At 37.3% G+C, this 12,830-nt stretch overlaps 1 protein-coding gene across 1 annotated transcript in view; it reads right to left on the bottom strand.

The window, feature by feature from the left end:
• LOC111142780 (polypyrimidine tract binding protein 2) overlaps positions 1-9,083 on the bottom strand; it is an 88,871-nt gene extending 79,788 nt beyond the window's left edge. The window contains exons 1-2 of the mRNA XM_022496076.1: positions 9,038-9,083; positions 7,315-7,345 (exon numbers count right to left, since the gene is read on the bottom strand). Coding sequence (XP_022351784.1) covers positions 7,315-7,345; positions 9,038-9,045 — 39 coding nt within the window. The 5' untranslated portion in view covers positions 9,046-9,083. The remainder of the gene's footprint in view (positions 1-7,314; positions 7,346-9,037) is intronic.
• Between the last annotated feature and the right edge of the window lie 3,747 nt (positions 9,084-12,830).

The raw sequence follows: 12,830 nt of genomic DNA, 5'->3' as shown, positions 1-12,830 counted from the left end.
CCTATCCCAAATTATTTACAATGCATGTATCACAACTCACTACTTTTGTGAACTCTACTCAGATCCTACCAAACCAAACCAATCTCTCCTATCATGGCCATATGGCACATGCTTAAATGTTAGGTACTCATCTCTCCAACTACACGAGGTCCTAAAAGACATAGCTCTTTCATATTTACAGCAAAAAGGAAGAAAGTTGTAAAATAAAACTGGTGTCTATCTTTTTATTGATAAGTGGCTTACAAGATTATAAGACTCCTTTAGGAGTCATTAATTATTTACTGAGTATGTACTACTTAACACGTACTATTGATGATGGAGGAGCAATAAAAACTTATTGTTGTTGAATACCTCTACCCTTAAGAAGCATATATTCTCTCAGCCTTTGAGTTACAAATTAACAATGTTGTCATTTAGTAGACACACTAAAAAAGTCTGCAACTGGAAATTCTAATGTAAATACCTAAGTATGAATATCTATACAGCATTTTAAGAAATATCAGAATCTAAAATCCTTAATAAAAGTTTCCAATAACATACCTATTATAAACAATCACTTATGTTCAACTGTTAACAAGTAACAGCTAGCATTACTTCATTGCAACTATCTAAACAGCCAATGTTGATAAATTCAAGAGCTATACCAAAACTTATACAGTAAGTTCAGCACTTTACAACCAGTGCTTTCAAAATACTAGTGAAATCCAACTTGGAAAATGCTAACAACTTACTTTAACCACTAAATTCTTTATTAATTGTCCAGTCTTTTTTTTTTTAAGATTTTATTTATTTATTTGACAGAGATTACAAGTAGGCAGAGAGGCAGGCAGAGAGAGAGGAGGAAGCAGGCTCCCCGCTAAGCGGAGAGTCCGATGTGGGGCTCGATCCCAGGACAATGGGATCATGACCCAAGCCGACAGAGGCTTTAACCCACTGAGCCACCCAGGTGCCCCCTAATTGTCCAGTCTTAAAGGCTTCCTTTAGTTCATTTAGTAAGAGAACTATAACAAATTTCACTATTTAAAATTTCCATCCAAAAAGTTAACATTTTACTATACTGAGTATCATCTGGAATTACTATGCAATCACTTCAGGAATTTTTGTTTTCCTACGTAACAGTCCAATTACTTTGCAAAGATTTCACAGTGGCAAATGGTTAAGGGTATAAAAATGAAACCCTGAAATTACAAATTACAAGAAATGTAAAAAACCATTTTAAAGAAATGCAAATCTCTTATTAAAAATTTATAAGTTTCCTTTTATACTCTCACTAGGCTAACCAAAAAAGGAGTCTCAAATCAACTGAGTACAACAAATTTATAAAGATAATGAAAAATGAAATTTCAACATATTCTAAAGCTATAAAATTTGAATATTCTATATGTAGTGTAAATCCGTTAACATTAACTGAAGACCTAATTGTGAAAAATACTTTTTCTACATAATCAGGTTTAATCTTCAAAGCTATTATAATCCTATTTAAAAGATGGAAGAAGCTAAAAACGTTTAAGATTAAATAAACTAAAAAAAAGAAGAAATCATACTACTTAATAATACAAATAAATCTATATGCCCAAAACTACCTGAGGAAACCCAAAGGAAAAAAAAATCCAATTAGCACTAATAGCGCCTTGGATAAACCTCATTGGATACGATACCGTCACTGCACAAAGCTAGGGAAAAAAATTCAAATAAACCAGAAGAAAATGTACCTACAATGAATATGGTTATCAGTCAATTTTTACACAGAAATCTAACAAATAACAAAGATGAACATTAAAATAGGCCAGGTATATAGAGGCAGTTCACAGGACAAGAAATATAAGGTCAAATTCTTAAAATCTCATCCATTTCAAAAATGTAAATTATAAAAAGCACTCTTTTAGCCTAAAATTAACTAACATTCTAAATTTTCTAAAACCCAGAATTGCATAAGGGTGTAGAGAAACAGATACTCCCATACAGAAATCACCTCAATGTTATCAATAAACTTAATCTAATTGAGATTTATAGAACACTACCCAACAGCAGAATACACATCCCTATTAAGTACATGTAAAACTTAAGATACATATTTGGGTGATAAAACAAGTCTCAACAAACTTACAAACGATTCAAGTCTTACAATATGTTCTCTAGCTACAACGAAATTAGAGTAACAGGAACATCTATGGAAAACTCCAAATATCTGGCAATTAAATAAATAACATATTTCTGAATAATACATGGGTCAAAAGTATATCAGAATGCATTTGAGCTGAATAAAAAGAAGTATGCATGTCAAAATTTGAGAGATGCCATGAAAGCTGTACTTAAAAGGGAAATACAAAGCAGTAAGCCTCTATATTAGAAAAGGTATCATATTAATGATACCAGCATCAACATAACTAAGTTGAAAAAGAAGAACTAAATGGAAAGCAGAAGAAAACTAAAACAGCAGATCAATAAAATAGGAAACAGAAAACTCAGTGAAACCAAAAGATGATTTCTGGAGAATATTAACAAATTAATCTCTAGCTAAAGTGACAAGGAAAAAAAAAGAATTATCAGTATAAGGAATGAGAGAAGTGACATCACTACAGATTCTACAGACATCAAGAGTATAAAAAGGTAGTATCATAAATGACTCTATGCAAATAAATTCAGTAACTTGGATGAAATGGACTAATTCTACGGAAGGTACAAATTATTACTTAAAGCTCACTTAAGAAGAAATAGATAACCCAAATAGTCCTGTATCTAATTAAATAAATGTATCATTTAAAACTTCCACAAAGAAAACAAACATCAGGCCCACACAATTTCACTGGTGAATTGCCCCCAAACATTTAAGAAATAATATCTTATAGGGGTTCACCCTGACATAAGGAACATAGTAAAGATGCTTGCTCTCATCACTTCTACTCAGCACTGTACAAGATGCCACAGGCAGGAAAAAAAGGCATCCAGACAGGAAATGAAAAAAGTAAGTGTGTGTAGAAAATCTGATATCTACAAAAAATGGTGGTATCTACAAATGAGTTTAGCAAGAGTAGAGAATACAAGAACATGCAAAAATATTTGTATTTCTTTGCACTAGTAACAACTGGAAACTGAGAATTTTAAATCATCATCATTTACAATAGCACCAAAAAACATGAAATAGGGATAAATCTGACAAAAATGTACAGAAACTGTACACTGAAAACACTTCTGGAGGAAATTAAAAGATCTAAGTAAACAGAAAGGTGAGTTGTGTTCATGAGTGAGAAAACTCAAGACTGTTAGGATGTCAGTTTACCTCAAACTGCTTTACACATTCAAGTTAACTCCAATAAAATCCCAGCCAGCTTTTTTGTAGAAATTGACTCATATAAAAAAGGACATGGGAAGAGCCAAAACAACTTTGAGAAAGAACAAAGAGGACCATGACTACTGGATTTCAAGACTATTTAATATAAAATCATAGTAATTAAGACATCAGGTTTTAGGCATCTGGAAAGACAAAAATGGGTCAATAGAAAAGGATACAGTACAGAAATAGAATCATACATACAAAGATAGCTGATTTTTGACAAAGGTGCAAAGCCAATTCAATGAACAAAGGACAGCCTTTTCAACAAATGGTGCTGGAAAAAAGTTTAAGTCCATACCCCGAAACAAAAACTGCTGACTTATTTTTTGCACATATTAAAAAAAATTAACTGGGGCACCTGGGTGGCTCAGTGGGTTAAGCCTCTGCCTTACACTCAGGTCATGATCTCAGGGTCCTGGGATCAAGCCCCACATGGTGCTCTCTGCTCAGCGGGGAGCCTGCTCCCCTCCCCCCACCCCGCTGCCTATCACTTTGTCTACTTGTGATCTCTGTCAAATAAAGAAATAAATTTAAAAAAAAATTAACTCAAAAAAACTTAAATACAAAACCAAAAACTGTAAAACTTCAATCACAAATCAAAGGAGAACATCTTGTGACCTTGGGTTAGGCAAAGATGGCTTAGATATGACAAAAAAGCACGAGACATACAAGATAAAATTGGCAAACTTCAGTTCATTAGAATTGAAAACTGCTGTTCTTCAAAAGGCATTACTGAGAAAGCAAACACAAATAGTAGGAAATATTAACCATTTATCTGATTAAGGACTTATAACCAGAATGAAGACCTCTTAAAACTCAACAGTAACCCAATTCAAAAAGTGGACAAGTGATACAGAGACACATCATCCAAGATGATATACAGCTGGCAAAAAGTACATGAAAAGGGGCGCCTGGGTGGTTCAGTGGGTTAAAGCCTCTGCCTTCAGCTCAGGTCATGTTCCCAGGGTCCTGGGATCGAGCCCCACATCAGCCTCCCTGCTCAGCAGGGAGCCTGCTTCCTCCTCTCTCTCTCTCTGCCTGCCTCTCCATCTACTTGTGATCTCTGTCAAATAAATAAATAAAATATTAAAAAAAAAAAGTACATGAAAAGATAATCAACATCACAGATATTAGAGAAATGCAAATTAAAACCACAAGGAGATTACCACTTCACACCTACCAGAATGTCTATAATCAAAAACAATCACAGGTACTGGAGAGAATATGGAAGGACTGGATATCTCATACCCTACTGGTGGCAATGTAAAATACCACCACTTTGGAAAATGGGTCTGCCGTTTCTTAAAACTTTGAAAAGTTAAAAGCATATGCCTACCATATGATCCAGCCATTCCAATCAAAGGTATTTCCCCAAGAGATATGAAAGTTCCCCCAAAGACTTTTATAAGTATATCCACGCCAGCATTATTTACAATATTCAAAAACTGGAAACAACTCAAATGTTGAAGAGTTGAATGGATAAACAAACTGCTGTATATCCATAAAATGTAATATTACTAAGCAAGAAAAAGTAATGGACTATTGATAGACAACATAAGTAAATCTCAAAATAATTACACTGAGGGAAATAAGACCAAAAAAAAGGGGGGGGGTACATTTTGATTCATTTAAAATTCTAAAAAATGCTAACTAACCTGTAGTGACAGAAAGCAGATCAATGGTTGCTTGAGGAAAGGCAGGGCAAACAATACTAACAGGGGTGATGAATGCTCATTATCTTTGTTGCGGTAATGGTCTCCTAAGTGTATTCACATGTTAAAAAATTGTACACTTTAGATATGTGCAGTTTATTTTATATCAAATTTTATCTCAATAAAGCTATTTTTTTAAAAGCTCCATTTTTTGTTGCTGTTGTTTTTAAATCTTTTTTTTTTCTTAAAGATTTTATTTATTTATTTGACAGAGAGAGAGATCACAAGTAGGCAGAGAGGCAGACAGAGAGAGAGGAGGAAGCAGGATCCCCGCCAAGCAGAGAGCCTGATGCAGGCCTCGATCCCAGGACCCTCAGACCATGACCCGAGCTGAAGGCAGAGGCTTAACCCACTGAGCCACCCAGGTGCTCAAATAAAGCTATTTTTTTAAAAAGGCAAGATGTGAGCCAGTACACATGGTATGAACTCATCTGTATAAACAAGCAAGGATGCCACTGTTTGATAATATACAAACTAATAACACTTCAGGAAAAAATTGCACCAGAAAAAATTTAGCATAATTAACTACACTTGAGAAACAGGACTAGGACCCAGGGAGAAATATTTACCACTATGAATTTTAACCATGCACATTAGAAAAAAATACATATGAAAACTTAATTACTAATACACAGGCTTGACTCCCAAGCAAAAAAAATTTTTTTTTTTTAAAGATTTTATTTATTTATTTGACAGACAGAGATCACAGGCAGGCAGAGAGAGGAAGGGAAGCAGGCTCCCCGCTGAGCAGAGAGCCTGATGTGGGGCTCGATCCCAGGACCCTGGGATCATGACCTGAGCCAAAGGCAGAGGCTTTAACCCGCTGAGCCACCCAGGCACCCCCCAAGCAAAAATTCTTAACCACTACCTCAGAAAAGTTCATAAAACAAAACTTCAGTTATTCAAAGTTTTATGTTAAACAATAGATTAAAAAAAAGGTTGGCAATTATTTTCACATCATTTTCCAATTTTTTCTCCTCGAACCACTAACAAAGAAAACTGGTAAAACCAATAAACCATACCTGGACATCCAATTCTTTTTCTCATTTTTCTTGCCTCTTGTCTGACTTCCTTCTCTCCTCATCCACACTAATAGTGGGCAACTCAGACTTGTATCATTCATTCTTTTACAAAATTCCAGAGGATACCAATTTGGATGGTAAGTGTACATTCTGTATCTTGCACTTTTGGCCTATTCCAGATTTCAAATCCTTCAACTACCTCAACTTAGAAAGTATCATTGCCAAATAAGAATACCTTCCCCCGAAAAAGCTATTTCTCCCCCAATCTACGTAATATGAACTCAAAAAATGAGCCTAAATACTAAAGTATAGACAAATATCTAGTGCATTATAGGGCAGAGAACAGAAAATAAGAAAAAACAAAATAGCTCTTAAAGTATTCTAAAGAATACCACATTGTTGCAGATGAAATTTTAAGAATTCCAAAAAATATTATAGTCACCATCCTCTCAAGACTACTCACACTTGAAAGGGGGAAATGTCATTGCATCAACAAGTATTTGTGTATAAGGCCTGTAAGAATGTGTCAGGTTTGAAAAAATTTTAAAAAAGGGAAGACAAGGACCATGCCCCAACAAGGTAGACAGGTTTGCAAAAATTATAACATATTAATCTGTTAAAATATGCAAGGATTGAAGGAAATAAAAGACCTAAGCATTAGAACTAAGGTCTAAAGGAGTAGTTTTCCTGGCCAGAAAGTGAGGAAAGATTCCAAATTATCTGTACCATAAGGCCTATTTTCCTTTAATGGAAAGCCAAACCAGCTTTTAACTTCCGACTCTAATTTGAAGCTAATTGCCTAAACAAGTTTAAGTATCAAGATAACTGATTTCTAATGTAGCTCATTGTTGACATACATATTTTAGTACTCATAATCAAAAGTTAAAAAAAATCTTAGATTAACAAAATTACATGATTTAGGTAATCATGTATCTGTCCATTTAAATCCATAATTTTCCCTCAGAAAACTGGGATATCATTTATATATTCATAAAAAGCCATGTCTGATAGCGTTTTCAACCCTAAACAGCATTCATAACTACTTTTTAAAATGTTCTCAGACTGCTTTTCTAGAAAAACTTAGTTTCTGTCTATTTAGATTATAAACTATATAACCCAACTTTTTTAAAATTCAACAAAGCACTTTACACTCTCGTTAACTGTAACTTCAAAAGCTAACTGAAAATTTCCATCAATGGTAACAGATTCAGCAATTCAGTTTTCATTAGTTTCAATTTTTTCCTACCTTCACGCCAACTGCAACCTCAGTGACAATTCTGTGAAGAAAAAAAATAGTTTCAACCTCATTATTTTTCTAATGATCACTGTTGGACTCTAAAACTTTTTAGGGTGGTTCATCATTCATAAATCATCCACTCATCATGCAAATGGAAAACAAATCAGTGACACTTCCTTGTACTATTTTCAACTGTTTTCTAGAAATTACTTTCAAACTTGAGATGAAATTCCCTAAACCTCCTGTATTTTTTAAATAACCCTTTAAATATTAAAAAAAAACAAAACCCCAAACACTATAATGCCATTTACTCAAAGCTTGTACACTTAAATTATTAATTTAAAACTTAAACCAACTCTTTATCTTGATAGAATCAGGAAACATTAATTCCACTGCCAAGTTGTCATCAATTTCCATGTTTATCTGGTGAAATAGTGAACTTCTCTAGATTTACGTTTCATGTGGAAAACAATCTCTAGATAACCTCTAGGATAATGTAAGTTTTGTTACTCTGTTAACTTTGATATGGTCTATCCTTAATATCTTTTTAAAACACTAAACTCCAAACACTTTATCAAAATAAATTTATATTTTATTTGGCTCTTCGTATGTTGTCACTGATTCTAATAAATGTGCTCTTTAGATGATACGGTTTTTACAACCCCCAGAACGGCTGAATACAGCTATATTTTCGCCCTCAAGGGTGCCTCTTTTCTAACAATTAGCTAAATCACTATGAGTCTTTTCAGATGTAGAGCATTAAGTACCAGGGAGACCCGGGTCATTATCATTTCCCAAACCCCTTGCCTCACGTCCCTCAGCATTCTATCTCCACTCGGGCTCTCAAAGATGCAGCACGGGTCTTGCTTTTTGTAGTTGTTTCTGTTTTTCCGGAAACTGGTCAAAGTGACAAAAAAAAAAAAATGGCCCTGTGTTGACTTATCTGCTCTTGTTTCTGCCGTGGCTGTTGGCCTTTGCCCATGTGACTGATGTCGACCACAAACACTTGGTTTTTTAAGATGATTTAATTTCTGGGCCCTTTTGCCAAGCCCTGAATGTTCTTGGGCCCCCACAAAAAGGCATTTTTTCTGTCTCCCGCCCCCACTACCAGACTCAAGTGAAAACAAAGGAGTATGACATCTGCCTTCCCCCTTCCTCGCGCCGCCGCACGCCCTCCCCGCCCCCCCCTTCCCCAGCGGCTCCCACTTAGCTTTCCCCCGAGCTCCCGCCACCGGCATCTCCCCCTGCCAGGGCGGGCCGGGCGAGGCCGGGGAGGCTGGGGTGCATACAGATGCCGCTCTTCTCTCCCCTAACAATCCCCACACAGGCCTCTGTGGCACTACACTCGCTTCCACAGGCGCGGCTACCCAGGGTTCGGGTCCCAGGTTTACGGATCGAAATGGCTCCTAAGAGGGGGCAGGGACGGGCCAGGCGTTCTGGGGTTCCCGCCCCATCCCCCGCCGTCAAGCCGGTGCCTGCTCCCCCTCCGAGGTCGTCGCCCCCGCCATCGCCCCAATGCCTCTCCAGTCTACAAGCCCGCTTTTTTCTCATTTTCTCGACCGGAGCCCGCCGGGGGAAACGAAGGGAGGGGTGTGTGCGATGGGGCGGGGGTTGGGTAACGGCAGCCAAGCCCAAGGAGGGGCCGCCGGAGGATTTCTGGACGACCCCGGACCCGGCCGAAGAACCGTACAGCTCCCCTCGTACACACCTCCTCGCTGGCCCCATTACATACCCGTCCATTGCCGAACCGGACAAAGCTTCGCTCACAAGAACCGAGCCACGCAGCCAGCGAGACACACAAGCGGCGAGAAAATGGCGGCCAGGGCCTGACGGAAATTGCCGAAGGTGCCGGAGCGCACGGGGCAGCGCGCGGCCGCGGCAGCGGCGGAAAGACCCGAGCGCGCCGGCGCCCGGCTGCGGGAGGAGAGCGGCGGGGCGCGGGGACGAGGGGGAGTGGGCGCCGCCGCCGTCGCTTCCTCCGCGCTGCCGCGCGCTTGGGGCCCTCCGCCCTCCGCCCTCTGGGCTCGGGCCTACTGCTGTAGAGCGCGGCGGCTTGCCTGCCTTTTGCACGCTCCTCTGAGAAGTCCCTGATGTCTTTCCTGAGAGGCGTGGGTGGTGCACCTCTCAACCCCCACACCCACTGCCCCGCACCTTAGGAGCGTGGTCCTTGAACCGCGGGACTACCACAGGCAGCCTCCACTTTTCACTCCAAACCAGGTCCTAACTTGGCTACCCTCGATCTACCCGAGCCAAGGAAAAACTATTTGATAGTTTTCCTTTTACGCCATCTTTTATTTGCAGACCCTCTCCATCCTCTAAAACAAAAACAGATAGAAAAAACAAAACACCTTTACCCCATTGAAAGAGACCACTGTTTATTAGGTATAAGACCCAAACCTAGGCTTTTGCTTCCAGACACTTCCACGCCAGCTGGAGAAAAATGTGATTCTCACCTCAGCTGATGATTAGTGGGCACCTGTAGGAAATAGTCACAATGCCCTAGATGGAAAAGAAGACCGGTTGAGCCGTGTGATAAAGAGTAGGTACGAAAAATGCTATGATAAGTTAGGATCTATCATTTGGGGGCTTCAAAGGGAAAGTAGGGATGGGAGTGGTACCTCAGTCTTCACCATTGGTTAGACATGAAAGGAACGTTAAAATGGGCTACACATATTAACTCCCTTTTCCGTGTATCTCAGTCCCCATTTTAATTCTAATATCATACTGGACCTTTTCTTTAACATGTTTTTTCAGAGGTTCAACAAAGTTTGAACAAGCATCCCTTTGGGGGAAATTTGCTCAGTGGGTGACTACTTTGCCAGCAATTTGCCCTCTTCCCCACCCATCACCCCCAACCACAACACAAATAGAAATGTACTTAGAATCCTGAGAAAAGAAAAATATTCCCTATATTTCTCCAGTTACTCTCAGTGTCCGGTCTGGTTTTCCTGTGCATCCTTCATGCGACCCTCTTACCCCTTTATTAATTGGAATTTCGCTGTACTAAATGCTACTTTCTGTATAATTCATAAAATTATATTATTTTTAAGGCGGACAAACCTTAAAGAGCATCTTGTCCAAATATTTTGCTATGGAACTATTCAAAGCACACAAATGTTAAAAATTCTTGACTTACCTCAGGGATTGGCCATCCTTAAAAATATATATTTCCGGGGCACCTGGGTGGCTCAGTGGTTTAAGCCTCTGCCTTCGGCTCAGGTCATGATCTCAGGGTTCTGGAATCCAGCCCCCCATCGGGCTCTCTGCTCAGCAGGGAGTCTGCTTCCCTCTCTCTCTCTGCCTGCCTCTCTGCCTACTTGTGATCTCTCTCTGTCAAATAAAATAAATTCTTAAAAAAAAAATATATATATGTATATATATATATTTCCACAATACCTTCCCTTTGCCTTCACCATTGACTTAACAATACATAAGGGGCCCTTTATATGCCGTTAATAATCACTTTTCACCTATTTGTGGTTTTGTACATGTATTTTCCTTCAACAATTAATATGTAAGCTCCCAAAGGGCAAGAACTCTAGCATAATTTTCTGTATTCATTGACTCAATCAATATTGATCTATTGGCAAAGACAAACTATCTTATGAGGTGAGGCCTGTCCGTAGGTGCCAAAAGAAGTTACAGTATTCACAAAAACACGTTTTTCTTTGCTTTTTCTCCTAATAAAGTGCAAGACTATGAACAAACAATAGTCATATGCTTGCTTATTTAAACCCGTCACCAAGTAGAAGAGATTTACGATTCTTTACAAGTCAAGTCATATAAAATACTAGATGAAATAACAAAGTCAAGTAAGAGGGAATAAGATAAAAGGACAAAAGTATAGTATGGAGTCAGGAATAAGGCTAATGCAACAATGTATATCACAAAAGCACGTTGATTAAAAAGTGGGTTCAAATTTGAGCTCTTTTATTTAGCAGCTGTGTGACATTAGGCATGTTCATTAACCTCTCCAGGAAAAAGTTTCCATTACTGAAAATAATGGGATTTACTTTACTAAAAATGAAAATAGGGTTAAAAATAGGACCTTTATTCTAGATGGTGGTGAAATCGAAATGTCTTAATGTATGTAAAGCACCTCTCTAGTTCAGTGATGGGTTACAGTAAATAATAAAGGGTGCTATAATCATATTTATTATTTTTGTTATTAACTATTATTATTCACTTGACAAGAAACTGGTAACAAATTTAGCTCTTGGATTGTTAACAGCCAACAATATTGGTATAAATAAATCTATATAGAGATTTTCACAAAGGTTAAACATGTCACTGAAGTAATTAGATTGGCTGGTATCTAGTGAAATAAATCTGGGAAAATGTCATAGATAAATTTCGGAAACCTCATCCAAATCTAAATTTGTATGATTTTATGAGTTAACTATGGGGCAGATTATTAATCTCAACATTAGCAGATGGCCAACCTTTGTAATATATGACAGGATTATATTAGTGTTTATGGATTCCTAACAAAATAAGGCAATAAAAAGTGAAGTGCCTGTACAGTATTTTTTTCATACCCATATCTTTTTTCAGTGTAATGATTTGTTCTTTCCCTTCTGAGTGGTAAATGTTTTGACCTTTTACAGAGATTTACACTTATGTGAACAATGATTAAATCTAAATTTCAGTGTATGCTAAGCCAGAATGAGATCTAATAGGGATGCAATAAAAGTAGGAAATAGGATCTTGTTCATAATGTTCTGATTTTATTCCTATCTCCACCTTTCATCTGCTTATAGTACCAAAGACTTCCTTTAACTTTTTCATAAAGCAGTTTCTTCTTATGAGAAGAAGGAGTAATAATATGATCAATTAGATCAGGGTTTTTGGTATGTATTTTTGAATAGGTGATATAAATTCAAAATAGGGAAAGTTAATTCAAAAGATATAAAAGCGTATATAAAATGCCCAGAAAGGGCAAATATAGAGAGGCAGAATTAGATTAGTGATTGCCTAGGACTGGGAGTGAAAATAGGGACTAACTATAAATGAACATAGGTTTATTTTTAGGCTGATTGAAATTTTCTAGAACTAGATTGTAGTGGTAGTTGTACAATATACTAAGTATACTAAAATTCATTGGCTTATACAGTTACTATTGATGAATTTCATCATATATAAATTATATATCAATAAAGGAGTTACAAAAATAAAAAACATATATCTTCTACTCCTGCTCCTCAGCCACTGTATTCCAGAAGCAACCCATGTTACCAGTTTACTGCATAATGTTCTAATGCATAAGTTGATTACATATATAGTTTTAGTTTTTATTTTCAAGTAATAATTGCAGTACACACTTTTCTGCAACTTATGTTTTAACTTGAGAAATATGTCATAGAGATCTTCTTTCCTTATCAGTATATTTAGAACTGTCTCATTCTTTATATATGGCTACATAATATTCTACCAAATGAGTAAATCATGATTTATTTCACTGGATCTCATTGATGAACATTTAGGTTGCCCCCAGTATTATTTTTTACAAGCAATTCTGCAATCAG

Source organism: Enhydra lutris, unplaced genomic scaffold, assembly GCF_002288905.1.
Source record: "Enhydra lutris kenyoni isolate GAN:26980312 unplaced genomic scaffold, ASM228890v2 scaffoldscaffold9, whole genome shotgun sequence".
Classification (NCBI taxonomy): domain Eukaryota; kingdom Metazoa; phylum Chordata; class Mammalia; order Carnivora; family Mustelidae; genus Enhydra; species Enhydra lutris.
This window is presented reverse-complemented; position numbering and strand designations above follow the sequence as displayed.